Source organism: Bos taurus, chromosome 3, assembly GCF_002263795.3.
Source record: "Bos taurus isolate L1 Dominette 01449 registration number 42190680 breed Hereford chromosome 3, ARS-UCD2.0, whole genome shotgun sequence".
Taxonomy (NCBI): Eukaryota; Metazoa; Chordata; class Mammalia; order Artiodactyla; family Bovidae; genus Bos; species Bos taurus.
Genome location: NC_037330.1, coordinates 11,083,248 through 11,105,676, shown reverse-complemented (window position 1 = coordinate 11,105,676; position 22,429 = coordinate 11,083,248). Strand labels below are relative to the sequence as shown.

The 22,429-nt window shown below is 38.0% G+C and overlaps 2 protein-coding genes across 3 annotated transcripts in view; one reads left to right on the top strand and one right to left on the bottom strand.

Moving 5' to 3' along the window:
- The first annotated feature begins 3,734 nt into the window (after nucleotides 1-3,734).
- On the top strand, nucleotides 3,735-4,688 carry OR10Z1 (olfactory receptor family 10 subfamily Z member 1). The gene has a single exon (NM_001389948.1). It carries the CDS (start codon nucleotides 3,735-3,737, stop codon nucleotides 4,686-4,688), a length of 954 nt encoding a protein of 317 aa, NP_001376877.1.
- Nucleotides 4,689-14,309: 9,621 nt separating this feature from the next.
- Nucleotides 14,310-22,429, bottom strand: part of SPTA1 (spectrin alpha, erythrocytic 1) — a 96,495-nt gene continuing 88,375 nt past the window's right edge. Inside the window, exons 43-51 of one of the 2 annotated variants that reach the window (NM_001206588.2) lie at nucleotides 21,329-21,625; nucleotides 20,413-20,525; nucleotides 19,236-19,253; nucleotides 18,674-18,725; nucleotides 17,133-17,320; nucleotides 16,237-16,290; nucleotides 15,960-16,106; nucleotides 15,315-15,459; nucleotides 14,310-14,773 (exon numbers count right to left, since the gene is read on the bottom strand). In NM_001206588.2, the coding sequence (NP_001193517.1) occupies nucleotides 14,648-14,773; nucleotides 15,315-15,459; nucleotides 15,960-16,106; nucleotides 16,237-16,290; nucleotides 17,133-17,320; nucleotides 18,674-18,725; nucleotides 19,236-19,253; nucleotides 20,413-20,525; nucleotides 21,329-21,625 (1,140 nt within the window). In that variant the 3' untranslated portion in view covers nucleotides 14,310-14,647. The remainder of the gene's footprint in view (nucleotides 14,774-15,314; nucleotides 15,460-15,959; nucleotides 16,107-16,236; nucleotides 16,291-17,132; nucleotides 17,321-18,673; nucleotides 18,726-19,235; nucleotides 19,254-20,412; nucleotides 20,526-21,328; nucleotides 21,626-22,429) is intronic. The other variant, XM_024985936.2, reaches the window with a different exon arrangement.

Genomic DNA, 22,429 nt, shown 5'->3' with positions numbered 1-22,429 from the left:
CAGCAAAGAATGGAGTACTGAAAATGGTAAATGTATGGTTAAATATAAAGGATTATATACACTAATATAATTTTCCTCTTAATTTCCTTAACAAGACATATGCATGTTTGAAAATTATAGCAGTGGATTAATGGAATTAAGTAAATGGAACTCTGTGTGCGCAGATATGTGTGTGTTAGTCATTCACTTATGTCCCACTCTTACGACCCCATAGACAATATCTTGTCTATCTCCTCTCTACATGGAATTCTTCAGGCAAGAACACTGGAGAGGATGGACATTCCTTTCTCCAGGGGATCTTCCTGACCCAGGGACTGAACCCAGGCCTCCTGAATTACAGGCAAATTCTTTAACTTCTGAGCCACAAGGGAAGCCCAAATGGAATTATGCCATTGCAAATTTACTATATTTTTCTTGAAGTAATTCATTATTAAGCTTAAATAGATTGCATTTAGAAATTCAGGCCATAATCTCTAGACTAACAAATAAAAATAGTAAGGAAAACTGCTATAAAGTCAATAGTTACACTAATGCCATCCTAGTTTCCACATTTCATCTTTTGGGTCCTCCTAACCAATGCAGAGTACCAGGAATTATACTGTAGTTAGGAGAATGTGTTCTTAGGTACTCTTGCCCCTATGTTACAAATAGGCAGTCTTATATTAATAAATTACTTAATTTTCCCATGCCTAAGTTTTTTAGTCTGAAAAATGAGAATATTAAATAATTTTAAATACTGTGACTTTAACTGTGATTGTTAAATTAATAAAAAGCAATGAGTAAAAAGCCTGTCAGTGAAATACAAGATAACACATCATTGTTGGTTTTACTGAATCAATGAATTGGGTGATAATATATATTAGAGATGCAAATATTCATGTCATTAGTATTAGTAGAGGAAAATGCACGCTAAGAGTGAAGAGTTAGATAAGATGATTAGCCTAGATAGACTTTCTGGACATTTTTACATTTAAAGATAATCTGAGTGCGGTAGATTGGAAATCTGAGTGCAGATACTGCAGTATTTTGCAAAGGAGAAAAAAAAATGAAAATAAGGTAAAAATTACTTTTAAAAAATGTGACTGAAGATAGTGGGACAGACATTTGAAGATATTGATATACAAGAAGAGACTGAAACTAAGGGAGATCAGAATATTCTCAATATTTGAGTGTGAAGGTATCAGTTCAGTCACTCAGTCATGTTCGACCCTTTGAGACCCCATGAAACACAGCACGCCAGGCCTCCCTATCCATCATCAACTCCCGGAGTCCACCCAAACCCATGTCCACTGAGTCAGTGATGCCATCCAACCATCTCATCCTCTGTTGTCCCCTTCTCCTCCTGCCTTCAATCTTTCCCAGAATCAGGGTCTTTTCAAATGAGTCAGTTCTTCACATCAGGTGCCCAAAGTACTGGACTTTCAGCTTCAACATCAGTCCTTCCAATGAACACCCAGGACTGATTTCCTTTAGGATGGACTGGTTGGATCTCCTTGCAGTCCAAGGGACTCTCAAGACTCTTCTCCAACACCACAGTTCAAAAGCATCAATTCTTCTGTGCTCAGCTTTCTTTATAGTCCAACACTCACATCCATACATGACCACTGGAAAAACCATAGCCTTGAGTACACGGACCTTTGTTGGCAAAGTAATGTCTCTGTTTTTCAATATGCTCTCTATGTTGGTCATAACTTTCCTCCCAAGGAGTAAGTGTCTTTTAATTTCATGGCTGCAGTCACCATCTGCAGTGATTTTTGAGCCCAGAAAAATAAAGTCAGCCACTGTTTCCATTGTTTCCCCATCTGTTTGCCATGAAATGATGGGACCAGATACCATGATCTTAGTTTTCTGAATGTTGAGCTTTAAGCCAACTTTTTCACTCTCCTCTTTCACTTTCACCAAGAGGCTTTTTAGTTCCTCTTCACTTTCTGCCATAAGGGTAGTGTCATCTGCATATCTGAGGTTATTGATATTTCTCCCCGCAATCTTGATTCCAGCTTGTGCTTCTTCCAGCCCAGCGTTTCTCATGATGTACTCTGCATATAAGTTAAATAAGCAGGGTGACAATATACAGCTTTGATGTACTCCTTTCCCTATTTGGAACCAGTGTGTTGTTCCATGTCCAGTTCTAACTGTTGCTTCCTGAACTGCATATAGGTTTCTCAAGAGGCAGATCAGGTGGTCTGGTATTCCCATCTCTTTCAGAATTTTTATGTGACCTCAAAATTAAAGGAACATCAGAAATGGTCATCTAATACTTTTAAGACAACAGTAATGGAAAGAGAATACCTGTTTTCTTTCTATACTTATTATAGTGTGAATTTAAAAGCATCAATTTTAAGGTCTGTGATATAGGGCTGGTCACTTAAATTCAATCATGGTCACTTTATTCTTCTATTAAATGCAACTGTTACTGTTTCTTTCTAACTCCTTTTAAGTTTTAAAATAGATTTAACCTATATCATGTTTAACATGTTATATCATGTTTAACACAAAATAGATGTATAAATTATTGTTTGAATTGCAATCCTAGTATCCCTTTGTTCACATTTCCTTTTTCTTCTTTTCCCAAAAGAATATTTCTAGTTAATGACAAGCACAAATTGCTTGCTGAAACAGCACCCACTGGTACTGTAGAATCTTCAGAGAAAGAAGCTGTTTTCATGGAAACAGATTCACTCCTGGGAACAAGGGTTTGGAAGGTTCCCTGGTATCACTTGGGAACATCACTCTGGCTCAGAATAAGAGTTTCTAAGCTGGATCTCAAGTCCTTTCTCCTACAAACAGGTCTACTGGGGGTCAGGTTAGTATATGGCTGCTTAAATGCAGGAGTTGCCCTCACTGTCTGCCACTTCAGGTGAGTAGGGAATCCTCCCTTGTTTAATCTCTTACAGACAGTGGAGCCTGACAGCTGATCATTGGGCTGAAAGATGTGCAACTTGCCCTGATTTTTCCTTCAATGCTTTGCATAGACTCAAATGAACAAGGGCCTGCAGGAAGGGTGTTATAAGAGATTATTGTTGAGCAAAACTGTTTCTAATTTTGTATCATGTGACTGAGTGTCCCACAGTAACTGAGAGGAGTCATCATTGTTTGGGGAAATAATGTTTGATTAGAACACAAGGCACTTTTTCTCTAGTCTTGGCTTATTATGACTTCAAGGAAGTCACTCCACCCTCTTGCCTCTGCTACTTAGTCTCTAAAATAATGTCCATCAAGCTACCAAACTTCAAGTTCTAACAGGCAACATGATGTGTCCACATGTGTATTATGTGGTATTGTGTGTATAATGTTGGTATCAATATATGTGTGGTGTGCATATCTACATATATATGTGGTGCCTGAATATATGTTAATTTAAAATGTGTGTTCATTTCCAATGTGTGTGCGTGTTTGATATTAATGGTAAATGTGCAGTGTATAGTTTTTAACATGTAAAATGTGCACAATTATGTGTGAGTGCTTTGCATGTGATATGCATGTATATAAATGCATGAGTATATATAGTCACATATGTGTGTGTATATTGTGTATCTTTGTATTCACATATGCACATCTATGTATGTGAGAATGGATTCATAATCTGTGTGTCTAATAAAGTATGTTTCTGAAATTTATTGCTGTCTAAATCCTTTTAGTTACAACAGGTACAAAAAAATCAGAATCCACCTCCTCTTGGCTTTAGAAGAAACTAGACATCTACTGGCAAAGTGGAAAGAATCAAGTCTATCAGGATGTCATTCAGAATGGAGCAGACCAATGCAACCTTCTGGAGCGGCTTCATCTTCCTAGCCTTCTCTAGCTTTGGGGAACTGCAACTCTTGCTCTTTGCATTGTTCCTCTCCCTGTATCTTATCACCTTGACCAGCAATGTCTTCATTATTGTAGTCATCAGGCTGGACAGCTGTCTGCACACCCCCATGTACCTCTTCCTTTCCTTCTTAGCTTTCTCTGAGACCTGCTATACTTTGGGCATCATCCCTAGAATGCTTTCTGGCCTTGTCAGAGGTGGGCAGGGCATCTCCTTTGTGGGCTGTGCTGTCCAAATGTTCTTCTCTGCTTCATGGGCCTGTAGCAACTGCTTCCTTCTGGCTGCCATGGGCTTTGACAGATATGTGGCCATCTGTGCCCCACTACACTATGCCAGCCGCATGAATCTTACTCTCTGTGCCCAGCTTGTTGGCACCTCATTTCTGAGTGGGTACCTCTTTGGTCTGGGAATGACACTGGTCATTTTCCACCTCCCATTCTGCAGCTCCCATGAGATCCAGCACTTTTTTTGTGACACACCGCCAGTGCTGAGCCTGGCCTGTGGAGATACAGCCCTGAGTGAGCTGGGAATCCTGATCCTCAGCCTGCTGGTTCTCCTGGTATCCTTCTCCCTCATCTCTGTCTCCTACACCTACATCCTGGCAACGATCCTGAGGATCTCCTCCACCAAGGGGCAGAAGAAGGCCTTCTCGACCTGTGCCTCACACCTCACAGTGGTCACTATTCACTATGGCTGTGCCTCCTTCATGTACTTGAGACCCAAAGCCAGTTACTCTCTTGAGCGGGATCAGCTTATTGCTGTCACCTATACTGTGGTAACTCCTCTCCTCAATCCCATCATTTATAGCCTAAGAAATAGGGCTGTGCAGACAGCCCTGAGAAATGCTTTCCAAGGGGGATTACTAGGTAAAGGATGAAGGCTACCTGATGGGACAGTCTCCTTTATGTAGGCTGGACAAACACCAGAAACCGAGGCCAGTGGGCCAGATGTTCAGAGTCTTAGGCCAAACCTACTTATCCCAATTTCCTGAGAGAGCCCCATCCTGTCTCTTACAGGTTCCCCAGGGCTGCTGAGGAAATGCCGAGGCAGGGCTTCCTGCTCTGGTTACTGTGCTTAACTCACACTGAGCTGAGAGTCTGAAATTTTCATTTCCAGCCTCCCATATGTCAGCAGTAGTTCCTGAAACTCAGTCCATTAAGAATTTTCTAACTGAGCTAAACAAGATAAAGGGAGTTTCAAGCACCCAAGTTCAAAGCAGCTGGGGTCCTTCCAGGGATACTATAGAGATTTCTAAAATCATTATATAATTAGACTACCCCACCAATAATGTTCTTGCAAGATCTGAAACTCAGTAATTATCAGGTTAGCAAATCAGTTTGAATGCTTTGCTAAATGAAAAGGTCAGTTTGTTTTGTTTTGTTTTTGTTTTTTTATTATTATTTTTTTTTGTCTCCCACTAGATGTCTTTAATCTTTTTATGTAGGTTTCTTTTTTTCACCTTTGGCTCATTATTTCTTTGCCCCCTTCTTTTTTAACTAGCTCTGCTAGTTGGATGGATTCTATTTACTTTCTATTTTCCTTGATAATTGCTATTCCTCTCTAAATGACCTCCTAATCTTGGATGTATGAACCTCTTCACTTGGGTCACTACGTAGCATGGATACTATCCTTTAGAATCTGTTCTGGAATTCTCTATCCTGTTTGTTTTATTCTTCACCCTCAATATGCATGGTATGAGACATTTCTAAGGATAAGTAAGTGAAAGTAACTCAGTCATGTCTGACTCTTTGCAACCCCATGGATTGTAGGCTGCCAGGCTCCTCTGTCCATGGAATTCTTCAGTCAAGAATACAGTAAGTATTTCTTTCTGGCTTACTTCACTCTGTATAATAGGCTCCAGTTTCATCCACCTCATTAGAACTGACTCAAATATATTCTTTTTAATGGCTGAGTAATACTCCATTGTGTATATCTACCACAGCTTTCTTATCCATTCGTCTGCTGATGGACATCTAGGTTGCTTCCATGTCTTGGCTATTATAAACAGTGTAATGAACATTGGGGTACGCTTGTCTCTTTCAATTCTGGTTTCCTTGGTGTGTATGCCCAGCAGTGGGATTGCTGGGTCGTATGGCAGTTCTACTTCCAGTTTCTTCAGGAATCTCCACACTGTTCTCCATAGTGGCTGTACTAGTTTGCATTCCCACCAACAGTGTATGAGGGTTCCCTTTTCTCCACACCCTCTCCAGCATTTATTGCTTGTAGACTTTTGGATCACAGCCATTCTGACTGGCATGAAATGGTACCTCATAGTGGTTTTGATTTGCATTTCTCTGATAATGAGTGATATTGAACATCTTTTCATGTGTTTGTTGGCCATCTGTATGTCTTCTTTGGAGAAATGTCTATTTAGTTCTTTGGCCCATTTTTTGATTGGGTTGTTTATTTTTCTGGATTGAGCTACAGGAGTTGCTTGTATATTTTTGAGGTTAGTTGTTTGTCAGTTGCTTCATTTGCTATTAATTTCTCCCATTCTGAAGGCTGTCTTTTCACCTTCATATAGTTTCTTTTGTTGTGCAGAAGCTTTTAATTTTAATTAGGTCCCAATTGTTTATTTCTGCTTTTATTTCCAATATTCTTGGAGGTGGGTCATAGAGGATCCTGCTGTGATTTATGTCGGAGAGTGTTTTGCCTATGTTCTCCTCTAGGAGTTTTATAGTTTCTGGTCTTACATTTAGATCTTTAATCCATTTTGAGTTTATTTTTGTGTATGGTGTTAGAAAGTGTTCTAGTTCCATTCTTTTACAAGTGGTTGACCAGTTTTCCCAGCACCACTTGTTAAAGAGATTGTCTTTAATCCATTGTATATTCTTGCCTCCTTTGTCAAAAATAAGGTGTCCATAGGTGCGTAGATTTATCTCTGGTCTTTCTATTTGTTGCATTGATCTATATTTCTGTCTTTGTGCCAGTACCATACTGTCTTGATGACTGTGGCTTTGTAGTAGAGCCTGAAGTCAGGCAGGTTGATTCCTCCAGTTCCATTCTTCCTTCTCAAGATTGCTTTGGCTATTCGAGGTTTTTTGTATTTCCATACAAATTGTGAAATTATTTGTTCTGGCTCTGTGAAAAATACCGTTGGTAGCTTGATAGGGATTGCATTGTATCTATAGATTGCTTTGGGTAGTATACTCATTTTCACTATATTGATTCTTCTGATCCATGAATATGGTATATTTCTCCATCTATTAGTGTCCTCTTTGATTTCTTTCACCAGTGTTTTATAGTTTTCTATATATAGGTCTTTAGTTTCTTTAGGTAGATATATTCCTAAGTATTTTATTCTTTTCATTGCAATGGTGAATGGGCTTGTTTCCTTAATTTCTCTTTCTATTTTCTCATTATTAGTGTATAGGAATGCAACAGATTTCTGTGTGTTGATTTTATATCCTGCAGCTTTACTATATTCATTGATTAACTCTAGTAATTTTCTGGTGTACGCTTTAGGGTTTTCTATGTAGAGGATCATGTCATCTGCAAACAGTGAGAGTTTTACTTCTTCTTTTCCAATTTGGATTCCTTTTATTTCTTTTTCTGCTCTGATTGCTGTGGCCAAAACTTCCAAAACTATGTTGAATAGTAGTGGTGAAAGTGGGCACCCTTGTCTAGTTCCTGACTTTAGGGGAAATGCTTTCAATTTTTCACCATTAAAGATAATGTTTACTGTGGGTTTGTTATATATAGCTTTTATTATGTTGAGGTCTGTTCATTCTATTCCTGCTTTCTGGAGAGTGTTTATCATAAATGGGTGTTGAATTTTATCAAAGGCTTTCTCTGCATCTATTGATATAATCATATGGCTTTTATTTTTCAGTTTGTTAATGTGGTGTTTACATTGTTTGATTTGCAGATATTGAAGAATCCTTGCATCCCTGGGATAAAGCCCACTTGGTCATGGTGTATGATCTTTTTAATGTGTTGTTGGGTTCTGATTGCTATAATTTTGTTAAGTATTTTTGCATCTATGTTCATCAGTGATATTGGCCTGTAGTTTTCCTTTTTTGTGGCATCTTTGTCAGGTTTTGGTATTAGGGTGATGGTGGCCTCATAGAATGAGTTTGGAAGTTTACCTTCCTCTGCAATATTCTGGAGGAGTTTGAGCAGGATAGGTGTTAGCTCTTCTCTAAATTTTTGGTAGAATTCAGCTGTGCAGCTGTCTGGTCCTGACCTTTTGTTTGTTGGAAGATTTCTGATTACAGTTTCAATTTCTGTACTTGTGATGGGTTTGTTAAGATTTTCTATTCCTTCCTGGTTCAGTTTTGGAAAGTTATACTTTTCTAAGAATTTGTCCATTTCTTCCAAGTTGTCCATTTTATTGGCATATAGTTGCTGATAGTAGTCTCTTATGATGCTTTGTATTTCTGTGTTGTCTGTTGTGATCTCTCCAATTTCATTTCTAATTTTATTGATTTGATTTTTCCCCCTTTGTTTCTTGATGAGTGTGGCTAATGGTTTGTCAATTTTATTTATCCTCTCAAAGAACCAGCTTTTGGCTTTTTGATTTTTGCTATGGTCTCTCTCTATCTCTCTCTCTCTCTCTCTCTCTTTTTTTTTTTTTTTGCATTTATTTCTGCCCTAATTTTTAAGATTGGACTCTGTGGGAGAGGGCGAGGATGGGATGATTTGGGACAATGGCATTGAAACATGTATAATATCATATGTGAAATGAATCACCAGTCCAGGTTCGATGCATGATACCGGATGCTCGGGGATGGTTCACTGGAATGACCCAGAGAAATGGTATGGGGAGAGAGGTGGGAGGGGGGTTCAGGATGGGGAACACATGTATATCTGTGGCAGATTCATGTTGATGTATGGCAAAACCAATACAATATTGTAAAGTAATTATCCTCCAATTAAAATAAATAAATTTATATTTTTTTTAAAAATGCAAAAAAAAAAAAAGAATACAGTGAGTAGCTGTTCCTTTCTTCAGGGGATCTACCCAATCGAGGGATTAAACCCAGGTCTCCTGCTTTGCAGGATGCTTCTGTAAAGGTGGAATGAATTCACACAGTTGTCAGGTAGGAGTTCAAATGCAGGCTTTGCCACTTACAGTGGGACCCTGGGTAAGTTACTTAATCTTTCTCAGCTTCAAAATCCTCACCTGTCAAGTGGTTGTATTAATAACTTCATACTTTTGCATTGCTGACTAAACAGGGTCATGAATATAAATTATTTAGTGCACTACCTGAGTCATATTAATAATCATCTTCCAACAAATGTTAGCTTCTATAATTATGTGCTAAGCATATTGGTACTCACTTTTAATTTAGGAGGAGGTTATTCTCAATGGAAGAACAGAGGAGGCTTCATGTCTAAGGTAGTACTTGAACTTATTCCCAAAGAGTGAGTAAATTTTGAATTCAGTAAGTGGAAATAAAGTACATATATTCTAAGAAGACAGAACAGAATAACTAAAGTCTTAGTGGCAAGGCAATATACGCCTGTTACAAAATACAGTGAGTTGTCCCAAGGGACAAAAATATCTCACAAATGATGGGTGAAGTTAGCTAGGGTTAAGACTTCTTTGTTCATGGCATTGTGAGTACCTTGCTTCAGACTTGATGTTTTGGGCAGTAAACCTTTGAGCAGAGAGTGGAGTTGAATCTGGAAAGTGATTTAAGATTAATCCAGTAACAAAAAGTGAAGTGTGACCCCATGGACTGTAGCCTACCAGGTTCCTCTGTCCATGGGATTTTCCAGGCAAGAGTACTGGAGTAGGTTGCCATTTCCTTCTCCAAGGATCTTCCTGACCCAGGGATCGAACCCGGGTCTCCTGCATTGCAGGCAGACGCTTTACCTACTAAGCCAGCAGGGAAGGTCCAATCTAGTAACAGAGAAGATGATATATCTCAGCAGGCAGAAAACGGAGGCAAGGAAATCAATAAGAAATCCATTGACATCATTCTAAAGAAAGGCAAAATGACTTTAATAAGGATAGAAGCATTGGGAACTGACAGAAATGGTAGACATAAGAGATTTTGAAAATGTAAGATTCATGTGATTCATCAATAAGTTAGAAGTGGGACAAGACTTAAGAGAGAGAGAAGAATGTGTATTAAGGGAATGTTTTGCAGATAGGAATCCATGTTGCTCTATGCTCTCAGGGAAGGAGCATATCCTCTAGTGAGAATTCAATGGAAATCAATTTTGGAAGAAATAAAGCTAGTCCAAGAGAAGAGAACAAGTTGTAGAGAAATAGAGTGAAAGGACTTGAGTAGAAAGAATTTGCATCAGAGAAGAAAAGCCATGTACTCTAAACTCCTTTTCAGTGAGTTTGGAAGTAACCTCCTCATTGCACTGAGGCTGTTTGAGCAAATTTATTTCCAAAATGTATGCAGTTCATCTAGAATAATATTCCCTAAATGCACACTCAGCAACAATGTGTAGAGATGTTCTAAAAATTGCTAAGTATTACTCAGAAGTCCAGGCTTTCCTGGTGACTAAGATGGTAAAGAATCTACCTGCAATGCAAGAGACGCAGGTTTGATCCTTGGAGAGGGGAATGGCTACCCACTTCTGTATTCTTGCCTGGAGAATTCCATGGACAGAGGAGCCTGGTGGACTATAGTCCTTCGGGTTGCAAAGAGTCAGGAAAGACTGAACCACAAACACTTTCACTTTCACTCAAAGGTCCATCTACCTTCTAAATGTAGTAGTCTTAAGTATGAAAGGCTATAAAAATCACCTGTGGGATCATCCAGTATACATTCCTGGGAACCATCTCCATAGATCCTGACACAATTGCCCTAGGGTGGCAGGCAGAAATAATCTACAAAACCCCTTTGGTAATTCAAATTTCCTTCCTTGATTACAAATACAGCCATATGCTTAAACAAGACCTCCTGCCAAGTACATACACACATATACACATAGCCAAGCAGAGGTCCCCTGATATGAATATGACCACATATGCCCTTTAAAAAAAAAAAAAAAACTCATGTCTTTTTAAAGAGCCAATTAATTCCGTAAGTTTCTGGAATCATTTTGCTTGAGTTTAAAGTATACTTTTGCCACTTTTTAGATGTGTGATCTAGAGGAAGTTTATTAACATTTCTGGGCCTCCATTAACAATGCCAAAATGGAATTTTAGCAGTATCTATTTTGTAGGGCTTTTTGTGATGATTAAGATAAAATATTTAGAACAGAGTCTGCCATACATGAAACACCCAACATGACCATCTATTCTTATTTGAAGTTTCTAGGCAGCATCACTTTAGGCTGACACATTTGTTACCTAGTTTATGCTGGCAGGAGTCAGTGCCATGCATGTAATATATCATGATACAACCAGACAAGAGTAAAATGCTGTTACCTGGCACAGTGCCTGGCTGGAGAAGATAGGAAGATGGAGTTAGATCCATCTCAGAGGAGTAGGTACTGGGAAATGGGTCAGGCTCTAGGGAAAAAGAATCAGATGACTTCCAGAAAAATTTTGGCATCAGGGAGGCCCATAAAATGTTAAGGAGAAAATTCAGTTAGGACTGAATTTTGGGGACCCAACCAAGTGGTAGTAATCATGAAAGAAAAATCAAGAGTGTAGGCTGTATATTCACTCTATAAATTATAAAGAAGAGAATTACCGAAAGTAGAGCAGGGATTCTAGCTTAAAATAAGTAAACAGAAGATCTAGAAATGATGACTATGTAATATGTGGAGCTTAACCCTGAGATTAAGAGGGAAATTTGATACGTTCTTTTTTTCTTTTTTTATATTTTATTTTATTTTTTAACTTTACAATATTGTATTGGTTTTGCCATATATCAAAATGAGTCCGCCACAGGTATACATGTGTTCCCCATTCTGAACCCTCCTCCCTCCTCCCTCCCCATACCATCCCTCTGGGTCGTCCCAGTGCACCAGCCCCAAGCATTCAGTATCATGCATTGAACCTGGACTAATACAAGTTCTAATTGTTGTAATATTATAAGTTGAATATTTATATTCATAATTAAGTTATGTATGATAATTCCCATATTGTCATTTTTTTTGCTTTAGTGCACATGTGGTCAGAATCTGATTTCAGAAGGTGCTGTGTGTAACTCTAACAGTACCATCTTTTTAAGGCATTTTTTATTGATTCTTTAGATAAATGCTATCTTTTTTAGCCTCTATATTATTGCAAAATGTCAGCTGGATGAAGCACAAGCTGGAATCCAGATTGCCAGGAGAAATATCAATAACCTCAGATATGCAGGTGACACCACCCTTATGGCAGAAAGTGAAGAGGAACTAAAGAGCGTTTTTATGAAAGTGAAAGACGAGAGTAAAAAAAGCTGGCTTAAAACTCAGCATTCAAAAAACTAAGATCATGGCAACTGGTTCCATCACTTCATGGTGAATAGATGGGGAAACAATGGAAACTATGGCAGACTTTATTTTCTTGGCTCCCAAATCACTTCAGATGGTGACTGAAGCCATGAAATTAAAAGATGTTTGCTCCTTGGAAGAAACGCTATGACCACCTAGAGAGCATATTAAAAAGCAGAAACATTACTTTGGTAACTAAGGTCCATTTAGTCAAAGCTATGGTTTTTTTCCAGTAGTCATGTATGGATATGGCCCTCAGCGGGCCAAAGAATTGAAGTTTTTAAACTCTGGTGTTGGAGAAGACCTTGAGAGTCCCTTGGACTCCAAGGAGATCAAACCAGTCGGTCCTAAAGGAAATCAATCCTGAATATTCATTGGAATGACTGATGCTGAAGATGAAACTTCAATACTTTGGCCACCTGATGAGAAGAACTGAATCATTGGAAAAGACCCTGATGCTAGGAAATATTGAAGGTAGGTGGAAAAGGGGATGACAGAGGATGAGATGGTTGGATGGCATCACTGACTCAATGGACACGAATTTGAACAAATTCCAGGTGTTGGTGATGGACAGGGAAACCTGGCATGCTGCAGTCCATGTGGTCACAAAAAGTTGGACACACAAAAAAAGTTTGGTCACAAGAAGTTGAGCACCTGAACTAACTTTTGTCGATTCTTTAGATAAATACTATCTTCTTTAGCCTCTATATTATTAATCTCCTTTTCTGAGATGTTACTAATGATCCTTTGCCTTTAAAGACTCATCATATGCCTAACAAACTGATTTAGGACTTCCAGATTTTTGGCAGGGATCAAGGGGAGAATGGAACCATATTCACATTTGCCTTTGATTATTACAAACAAGCACTTTTTTTAGATTTTCCAGGCTCAATAAGTGTAATATTAAATGATACTAATTTTTGATGACATAACAGGCTATGAATTTTTCCAACTATAATGATATTTTTCAGTTCATAATTTGGTAACACAATTTAGACATTTATGAAAAATTTTTGAAATGTTTTATTATTTTTCATAATATGTAATTGTTTAAGCAAAAATCAGTAAAACAAACAAACAAGCAAACAAAAACCTATACATTATTAGCAGCAAAGATAGCTTTTTAGTTTTAACTAAAATTTCTTTAAATGGCTCCTGTGACAGGATTTATCCCTTAGCAAGGACTAATATCTGTGCAAAGAATGAGACTGAGACTTGAAATGGTAATCAAGTGACCATACACATGGACTGGAAGGCAGAAACTGTACAGGATACACAAACGGCTAGGCTGTTTCATTTCATAAGCAAATGGCACAATGCATTTTTATAAGTCAGGACAGAATGTCAGCATTCAAACCAGTTCAGATCAAACCTGGGCTGAAAATTAATTGGAAATAGCACCACCTCTTGTGTATTTTTCCTTAATTTTATTACAAAGAAAAATTCGACTAACTCTTACACTAATAGATAAAAGTAAATGAAAACAAATATTCCTTTTTAAAAATATTTGGCCGCATTGGGTCTTAGTTTTGGCATGTGGGATTTTTGTTGCATCGTGTAGTATGCTTCATTGTGGCATTCCAGCTCTCTAGCTATGGTGCAGGCTTCGTTACTCCAACACATGTGGGATTCTAGTTCCCCTACCAGAGATGAACCCACATCCCCTGCATTGTGAGAAGGATTCTTAACCACTGAACTACCAAAGAAGTCCCAAAGATTCTTTTTTATCACGTTAAAATTTTGGAGAAAATTCAGGGACATAGAGGACAAAAGGAAGATCTTCTATGCTCCTATTTGGCTGTTCCAAGAGTAATAACATTCACCTTAATAGGGAAGTATGAAAAACAGACAGATTCAGAAGAAAATGGGTGCTATGCTGGTCTTCCCTGTATGGTTCCATTTTATAGATGAAAATATCAGGGTTTCCCAGAATATCAAATATCTCCATTTTCAAATGCAAGAATTTAATCAAATTTCAAGCTCAAGAAACACTTTGTAAATTATCTTGAATCTTATGTATCTACTTTACCAAGGCCCTAATTTACAGTATATTTTGCTGCCTATATTTAGATGATAGTACAATTCTCAGAAATGTAGAAACTTAACTGAATCAGGAATATTTTATTTCACATTGTCCTCTCAAAAGTAAGAACTGCAAAAAAAAATGTTTAAAAAAAAAAGAAATACTTTATTCTATAATCAGAACAAAATAAAGTAATATTACATAGAACCCAACAAATGAAAAATAGAAACTTTGCCTAACACCCTTCAGCAGTGATAGTTGCATATAAAATAAACCCATAGCCTCCTCTCCTCTGATGTCATTAATGCCTTTATCTCTCAAGCTCGAGATTTCTTTTTTCAGGTCCTACAATAAATGTAACACACACACACACATACACACACACACACAACTGTCTTCCCATCTTCCATATCTGCCTATTTCCTTCATCCCCCAATACTTCCCACAACATCAAGGTTCTCTGACCCAGAAAAAGCTGTCTTTTATTTGCCAAAGTAAGAATTGATGAAGCCAACGTAATCATAGCCAGCAGGTTGGCTTCGGCCCCGGGGATCCACATATTGCTGCATACGTGAGGCACAGAATGACACTTGTTCTGGGGTTAGGGCCTGAAACATTAAAAGAAAAAAAAAATTATTGTGACAGAAATTCAGAATAGCTGGTTCCTTTGGGCTTCTAATATGCCCTAAACTCAGGAAGTAGAGAGGTTTGGGCAAAAGCAGTTGGTCCCAGGCCTATCACGTGCTTTTCTTATAGAAAGAAATCTGTAATTTCTAATGAATAAGACCAACTCATCTTTTCAACTCAGTTCTTATCCAAAGACTCCCATTTCATTCTGATTGCACTGTTTACCCCCTTCTTTAAATTTGGCTTATTAAATAAACAGAATAAAGAAATAGTCTTAAAACCAAGTAGCATGCTTGGGATTAATGATGAAATAATTAGATATTGACTATAGGTTTTTGAGTTGGGTCAAAACAACATGAGGTAGTGACCAAAGCAAATGATAACCAGTGCATGACAATATCTGAGAAAATATGGGGAAGAGGAAAGTAATTGCCTATAGTAACTAGGGAGCCAGACCTGAGATGAACAAAATCTAGATGATTATAAGAGTGCAGTGAGAGTGGATAGAAATGGGAATCTGACCTGCTTCATGTCCTCTTTTGTAATATAGGCTTTGCCCTCTGCCAGGGCTTGGAAAGAATCTTCTAGTTCATCACTGGATCTGATGTTCTCTGACTCCTTGTCAGTCAAGAAGTCGATGTACTCATCTTTTGAGATATAGCCCTTTCTGTTGGAGAAATAGATCAGTAACTGTCCCCTCTCGGGACAGAGAGGAAGACAGGTCCCTTTCTCATTCTACTCAGTGTCTCAGAGACAGAGATAAGATGAACCCTCTAAGTGCCTGTTCCATCTCAGCTCTCTAAGACAATGGGATATGACCTTTATTTGATCCCCATCCTCATACCCTTAAGCCAAATAAACAGTTTCTTAAGTTCCAGTCACTATTTCCACATGAGTAATTCAGCCTGACTCCCTAAGTAGAATTTGGGAATTTTCCACTAGCACCATCTCTAGGTATCTCAAGCTCTTCAAACTGAGCTGAAGGCCTCTATTTCTAGTATTCTAAAAGGGTACCAAAAGCTGCCCAATTCATTTATGGTAGTCTTTATCTTCCTGCTCTCAAGATGAATTAATTTTATATTTTATGGATCATTTTACTTTCTGCATTTGCCCCCCTCCCGCAAGACCTATTCCCTGCTGTGCTCTGGGCTTTGGTCTTCCTCCTACCTTTCTGGATCAACAGCATCCAGGAATTTCTCAAACTTGGGCTCGGGTTCACCCTCCTCCACCATGGGCAAGTAGTAATTGAGCCCTCTCAGGCAGGACCGGAAATCTTTGTGACTCAAGCGACCTGTCAAATTCTCATCAAAGTGCCTAAAGAACAAAAAATATTTAATCAGGTTCACCAAGAATCAGATCAAACCACACAGAGGGATAAAAAATAGTTATCTGGAACTTCATTCTGAATTGCATGCAAAACAATCAGCTATGAAGCTATACGCACCTAAAGGTTGTTTCAAACTCTTGTCGTGTCTCTTCACTGAGACCAGTGATGTCTCTGAAAGAAAAAAAAATTAACCCATGAAATAAAACAGAGAAATATAAATAGATATGCCATAATAGTAATAGAGGAATTTTAGTGACTATTAGGCTAGTCAAGTCACCTAGTTCAGGGACTGGCAAACTATGGTCCATGGGCCAGGTCCAGGAGATCACTCACTTTTGTACAGTCAATGAACTGAGAATAGTTTTTACATGATTGAAAATAATAAAAAAAAAAGAATATTTCCTTAAACTTTAAAAATTGTGAGAAATTCAAATCTTAGCATCCATAAATAAAATTTCCCTGGAATATGTTTATGCTTATTCATTTATTAATTATCAATATCTGTTTTCACAACAGCAGAACTGAGTAACAGCACAGCAGTTAAAACAAAGGCTAAATGGCTCACAAATTCTACAATATTATCAGGATCTTTACAGAAAAACTTTGTCTAAATAACTAATGCTGCCAAAATATTTTATTTAGAAAAAAAATTATCTTCTGCTCTATACTTTGAATATTTCTTTCACTCCAGACATTTTAATGGGAATTTTACAAAAGGGAATGCTCTCTGAAGAGGTCATATAAGATGATGCATAGACTCTGAGAAATGGATGGTAAGTAGACCCAGGAGTATGATAGTACTGTCTTGCAGTTTATAGTGGACTCATATTTTTTTTTTTTTAAGTCATTCTCTGGGTCAGCAAAGAGAGAAAACTGGTTCTGGAGTTAATAAGTGCACTATCAGTGAAGCAGCCATTGTATCCAGTGCCCCCAAAGTTTAGTCTTGGGACTAAGTTTCTAATACCTAACACCACCCACATCCTTGCCCAGCCTTAACCACAAGTTCTCAATACCTGGCTTGGATTTGTTCTTCTAGACTGTGTTGCCTTCGCATCCCAAGCTGGTAGAGCTGGTCCCACTGTTGAGCCAGCCCGATGGTGCTATATTTAAGGTCCAGGACCAGAGCCTCTTCTAAGCTTTCTCCCAGGTCCTCAATCTTGGTCAGTTGATGCTTCTTTGCCTGGATTTCCTTTTGCTTCCTCTGGAAAAAGACAAAGAAGAGAAGCAGTTATCTGGGGTACCAGGTCCAAATCTAGGAATAATATGGAAGGTAAGAAGCTGATAAGTTTAGATTTCCCTTCATTGCTCCTTTTCAATTATCTTCAGGAAATTTCCTGTCCTTTGTAAAAATTGAACTACTCAGGAAAACCATCTCAATTCCCAATGGTGGGAAGTTTAAGTGATATGACCTCTGTCATTCTGGTAATCTGTAATATATAAATCTAAGGGTTAGCAGTCATACACTGTAAATAGAGAAGGGTAGGACTTCTAGGATCCATGCATCGTCAGCTCTCAATGATCTGCATCATGAATGATTTGCATTATTGATTGTAGTTGATTTCTGAGGCCCACTTAAACTTCCCAGTGTTCACACATCAGTCTCCTTCACTGGCTTGGACAGACTTCTACAAGATGCTTCGGTCAGGCACATTAAATGCCAAATATCAGCATTTAGGTCATGCTTTGTCAACAGGGAAATATCTTTCCCTAAAGAAAGTGAAAAGTGAAATAGCTCAGTTGTGTCCAACTCTTTGCAACCCCATGGACAGTAGCCTACCAGGCTCCTTCATCCATGGGATTTTCCAGGCAAGAATACTGGAGTGGGTTGCAATTTCCTTCTCCAGGAGATCTTCCCAACCCAAGGATTGAACCCGGGTCTCCTGCATTGTAGGCAGACACTTTATTGTCTGAGCCACAAGGGAAATCCTAAAGAAGGGAGAAGTAAATTAGTCATGATGATGGGGGTAGGTGTGAAAGGTGTGAAAATATATTAGATATTACAGTGGTTTGTGGGTCTCCAAAAATCAATCCTACCTGACAACATCTTTTTTAGCATTAAGTTCTCTCCTTGGGGATAAATTAGATTTAATTAATTACATATTTTTTCTGGTGGGGAAGCAATAATAAAGATAAGGTGAAAGTCAAAAATACTGTTCTAGCCACTTCTTCACCCAATTGTTAAGAGACAATTTATATTCAATTTTATTTTCTTACCACATCAAATAACATAAATGTGTCAATGTTACAAGTTGTATGCGCTTTTGTATTTGTTCCCTTACTTAATAATTATAGTAAATCTATAATGTAAATGTTACTGACTCCATTGTGTAGATACAGAAATTAAAGTTGAGATTTAAGCAAACTGACATCCATGTCCATGAAGTGGTGGCCAAAGGTTAGAATGCAAATTGTTGGCAAGATTGACAACGGAGCCTTAGGCTTTTGACTTTTAGGCCAGGGATTTACCTAAAGGAATCACCAGTTTCCTTTGAGTAGTTCTTGAACTCCTGTAAATTCCAGCAATATTTAGAACTAATGAATAAACATTACTTACTTTATTTGCTTCCAGCTGGGATTCTAGTGTTCCTGTTTCTTTCAGCAAAGATCTAGTTAAGAACCAGAGGAAAACATTACTTATAATATCAGAAGTCAGTATGTTACACAAATAGACCAACCCAGATCTCCTACACTTCTATAAGTTCTTCCAAGTTATATGGCCTTTCTGAAATGAATATCACAATGCCAATTTTTCATGAAATCAGATCCTCTCTGTTGAGTTGGTAACCTTGCTGGACAGATGAAAAGCAAAGTAAGGTTCCTCTATGCTTACAAGAGAGCTTCCATACTCTCCTAGTTCTTATTTTCAAATATACCCTTAACCTAATGTAAGCAAGACTCTTACATTACTCTTACTCTTACATTACTCTTAGTGGGTGATAGGGCCAGAATAATATACATGCTTCTCCTTAGCCCACGTTTTATTTAAGGGCCTTCTTACCCCACATATATTTTATCAGATTTGCAGTAGGATGAAGATACTTTAATACTAAGGCCTCCTTAATTAATTCTTTCAGAGTGATACAAAAAAAACAAACAGGATAACATAAAATACTGACCCATCCAGAAAATAGTCCCTGGATATGGAGGTCCAGAACAGGAATCAGGAGAGAGAAAAGGAAAATCACGTTAACAAGGATTATTTCAATAATCTTCTTTCTTCAGATGTGTGATACATTCTAAATTCTTTGTACCTGAAGGATGAATCTGTTCAACCCACTGTCCTCAAAATGTCCCCCATACTGAGAAACCCAGAGCCTTCTGTGCAGCTCATTGCTTTAGGATGAAGAGCTCAGGGGTCAGGCCCAGCTCAGTATCACGCCCCTGCTGCCAGAGATGAGAGACCAAAGCCAGAGGGAGAGGAGGGTGAGCTGTGTGTCCTTTGTCTTCAGTCAGATGTTTTTTTTTTAAGCCATGATACAGGATTTCTTTCTGTTCCTTCTTTGATTTATCCTTGTCAGTGAGCTCATAGGAACAGAAGCATGAATTGTCTAAACTGACACTTTAAACTGTCAAAACTCCACAATTCTGATACACCTGCTGAATACAGTCTACCAAGTTTGACCACTTTTTCATTTATTATACACTTCAAGTCTCCTCTTTTCCAGATCATTTGCCCCAGAAGATATAACAAATGTTATTTTTATGTATAGAGCATTTTGCATTTAATAAAAGCAATTAGCATATATTATCTCACTTGATTCTCATGACAGTTTTAGTAGTCAAGCAATATAATAGTTTCCTATGAAGTACTCACAGTATACTCTGTTTGTACCAATAAACACATATGTGACCTTTAACAAGTCAATTTATCTACTGAACTTCTTTCCACATTTAGAAACAGAAGCAATAACATCAGTGCTGTACACTCTTCAAGGTTATTCTGAAAGTTAAGTGATATAATGGATTATAAAATTACAGTGTAAAGTGCAAAGGGGAAGGCAAACGTAAGTGAATGTTATTATTTTGGGGCTGTAATTATAGGCAAGAGGAAAAAAAGTGAGACTTTCAAATAGTGAATAAAGAATGGGCAATGAGATGAAATTCTCATTTCTCAATTTTGCAGTGACTGATTTAGAATACAGTCAATTTCAGATACAAAGCACAGGCAGGATATGGTGATTTTAGGACAGCATAAGTACTGTAAGAATTATCCTCTTCCCTCAGCTATATATTCCATCCCCAGAGTGGAATGTGCGGCATAAGGATCGTGAGTTTGGGGGTATCACAGCAAACCTTGTCTCCAAGATCCAATTAAGGAAGGCACTGGCATTCTGTTCAAATTCCTGGCACATCTCAAAGTTCTTGATCTGTCTTGCCTCTTCCTTTTCCAACTCCTGCTCTCTTTCCTAAAACCCCAAATCACAGATAGTAGTGTGCACATTGAAGACTTTTTCTTGCAATAAAATAACTGGTTCCTAGGCTCATCTGCACATCTCCCCTCTTCCAAATTTCACCTGCCTTCCAATGGCATTGCTTGTGTGCTCAAATTTATTCCAGTCTACCTCTTCTCATCTCAGAAATATGAAAGAAGCTTATCCAACTTTTCAGAAGTACTTGCAGGTGTTACCAAGCCCAGTAAAAAACAAACTAGTAATAAAGGCAAGTCTTTCCTCATCTCAGTATTTTTCCAGTTGAAATTTCATTTACATGAAAAGATAATAAGAGTTTCCATCTAAAATTGGTAAGTTTATAGTGAAATTTTTCTTTGCAAACTTGTATTTTCCATAGCTTCAGTAATGAGCATTACTATAGACAGACAAAATTACACACGAGCACATTTAAAAGGCACTTTTGGAAGTTTGTGTAAAATAGAAAATGCTTTTGAGCATATAGACTGCAAAGATATATACAAGCCTCATGAATTTTTCATAACACATTTTTAGAGCCATCTTCTGGAGCTTATGTTTGCTTCTCTGAATCACCGATCAACACTCAGACACTTGAGACTGTCTAAACTATAGGGCATAGGGCTCTGCCTATCATGAACGTATTTCCAACTTTTTTCTTAGATTGACTCAGTTCATGACTGCTGTCGCAATATAATTATTAACAGCGTTCCTTTCTCTCTCAAAGTCCCCAAATCCAGAAAGTAAATCAAATGATCATGTTCACTATGGCTAAAGGAAGTATCTTCTCTGCCCCAAACTACCTTGATGGTATCCAATAGGTGTTTCCAGACTCTCTCTAGCACCTCCACTGTTAACCAGGTATAGGGGCTGGAGGGCACATTTAAGGCCTTAATCTGCTGGTCTAGCTCTCGCAAATCATTGAAGTCTCCTCGGGCCTTTGTCAAGGAGGCCAAGAAGGCCTCATGGTCCTTCTGCAGCTGCCGGATTGCATCCAGGGAGACACAGCGCACAGGCTCTGACAGGTCCTCCTCGGCCTTCTCACACCAATTGTTGAAAGCTGAGGCCTCTTGTGCAAATTTCATGAATAGAACCTCAGTCTATAAAGAAAAAAAGACAATTCCATCTTTTCCAATAAAGTTCATCAGCAGAAAAGAAAACAGGATAAAAAAATGACTGTCTTCAAATATTTTCTGTACCAATACTCTAAGAGGACAGAACTAAGACCAATGGAGACCATGCAATCAGATGGGTGGACATGTGAGTTCAAGGTACAAGCCCTGATCCAAGCATTTTCTCTTTTCTTCCAACACTTACAAATGAAGTTGGGTAACTTCTAGGATTATTTTAGCCATAAGATTCCCAAAGTGACAAAGGTAGTTTTCAATAAGATTCCATGATTTCTTGTTCTGATGTCTGTGTTCCATGAATTTTTAGTATAATATGCATGAATTAAGTTTAAGTGAATGAATGGATGGATGATTAGATTAAAAAAATCATTTGTGGGACAGGCATTTCTTCTTTCTCTTCTGTGATCTGCAGCCCTCACTGCTTTGATGTTTATTTGTGTATACTGAGTTGTCTTCCTACCTTCCTCTAAACCTTGTTCGGAGCTCATCTCATGCCTAAATTCCCTGCTTAAATCCATTTCTTACCCTCTAACCTATATCTTTAGCCATGCAATACTCTCTGGAGCATTCTGAATGACTGTGAACTTCTAAATAAGAGAAATAGTATGGATTTTTCCAAACAGAAGGTAATACAAAGTTTTAGATTTAAAACACATCATATAATTTGTGTCATATATAAATATGTGCCGATTGTACTTTCAAAGAGATTTTGTTATACAGATATGAGAATCAGTTTTCATCTCAAAATGGGTTAAGATGAAAAAAACTGACCCA

Excerpts from the sequence above, each read along its gene's own strand:
- OR10Z1 (NM_001389948.1), top strand. The coding sequence starts at position 3,735 with ATGTCATTCAGAATGGAGCAGACCAATGCAACCTTCTGGAGCGGCTTC.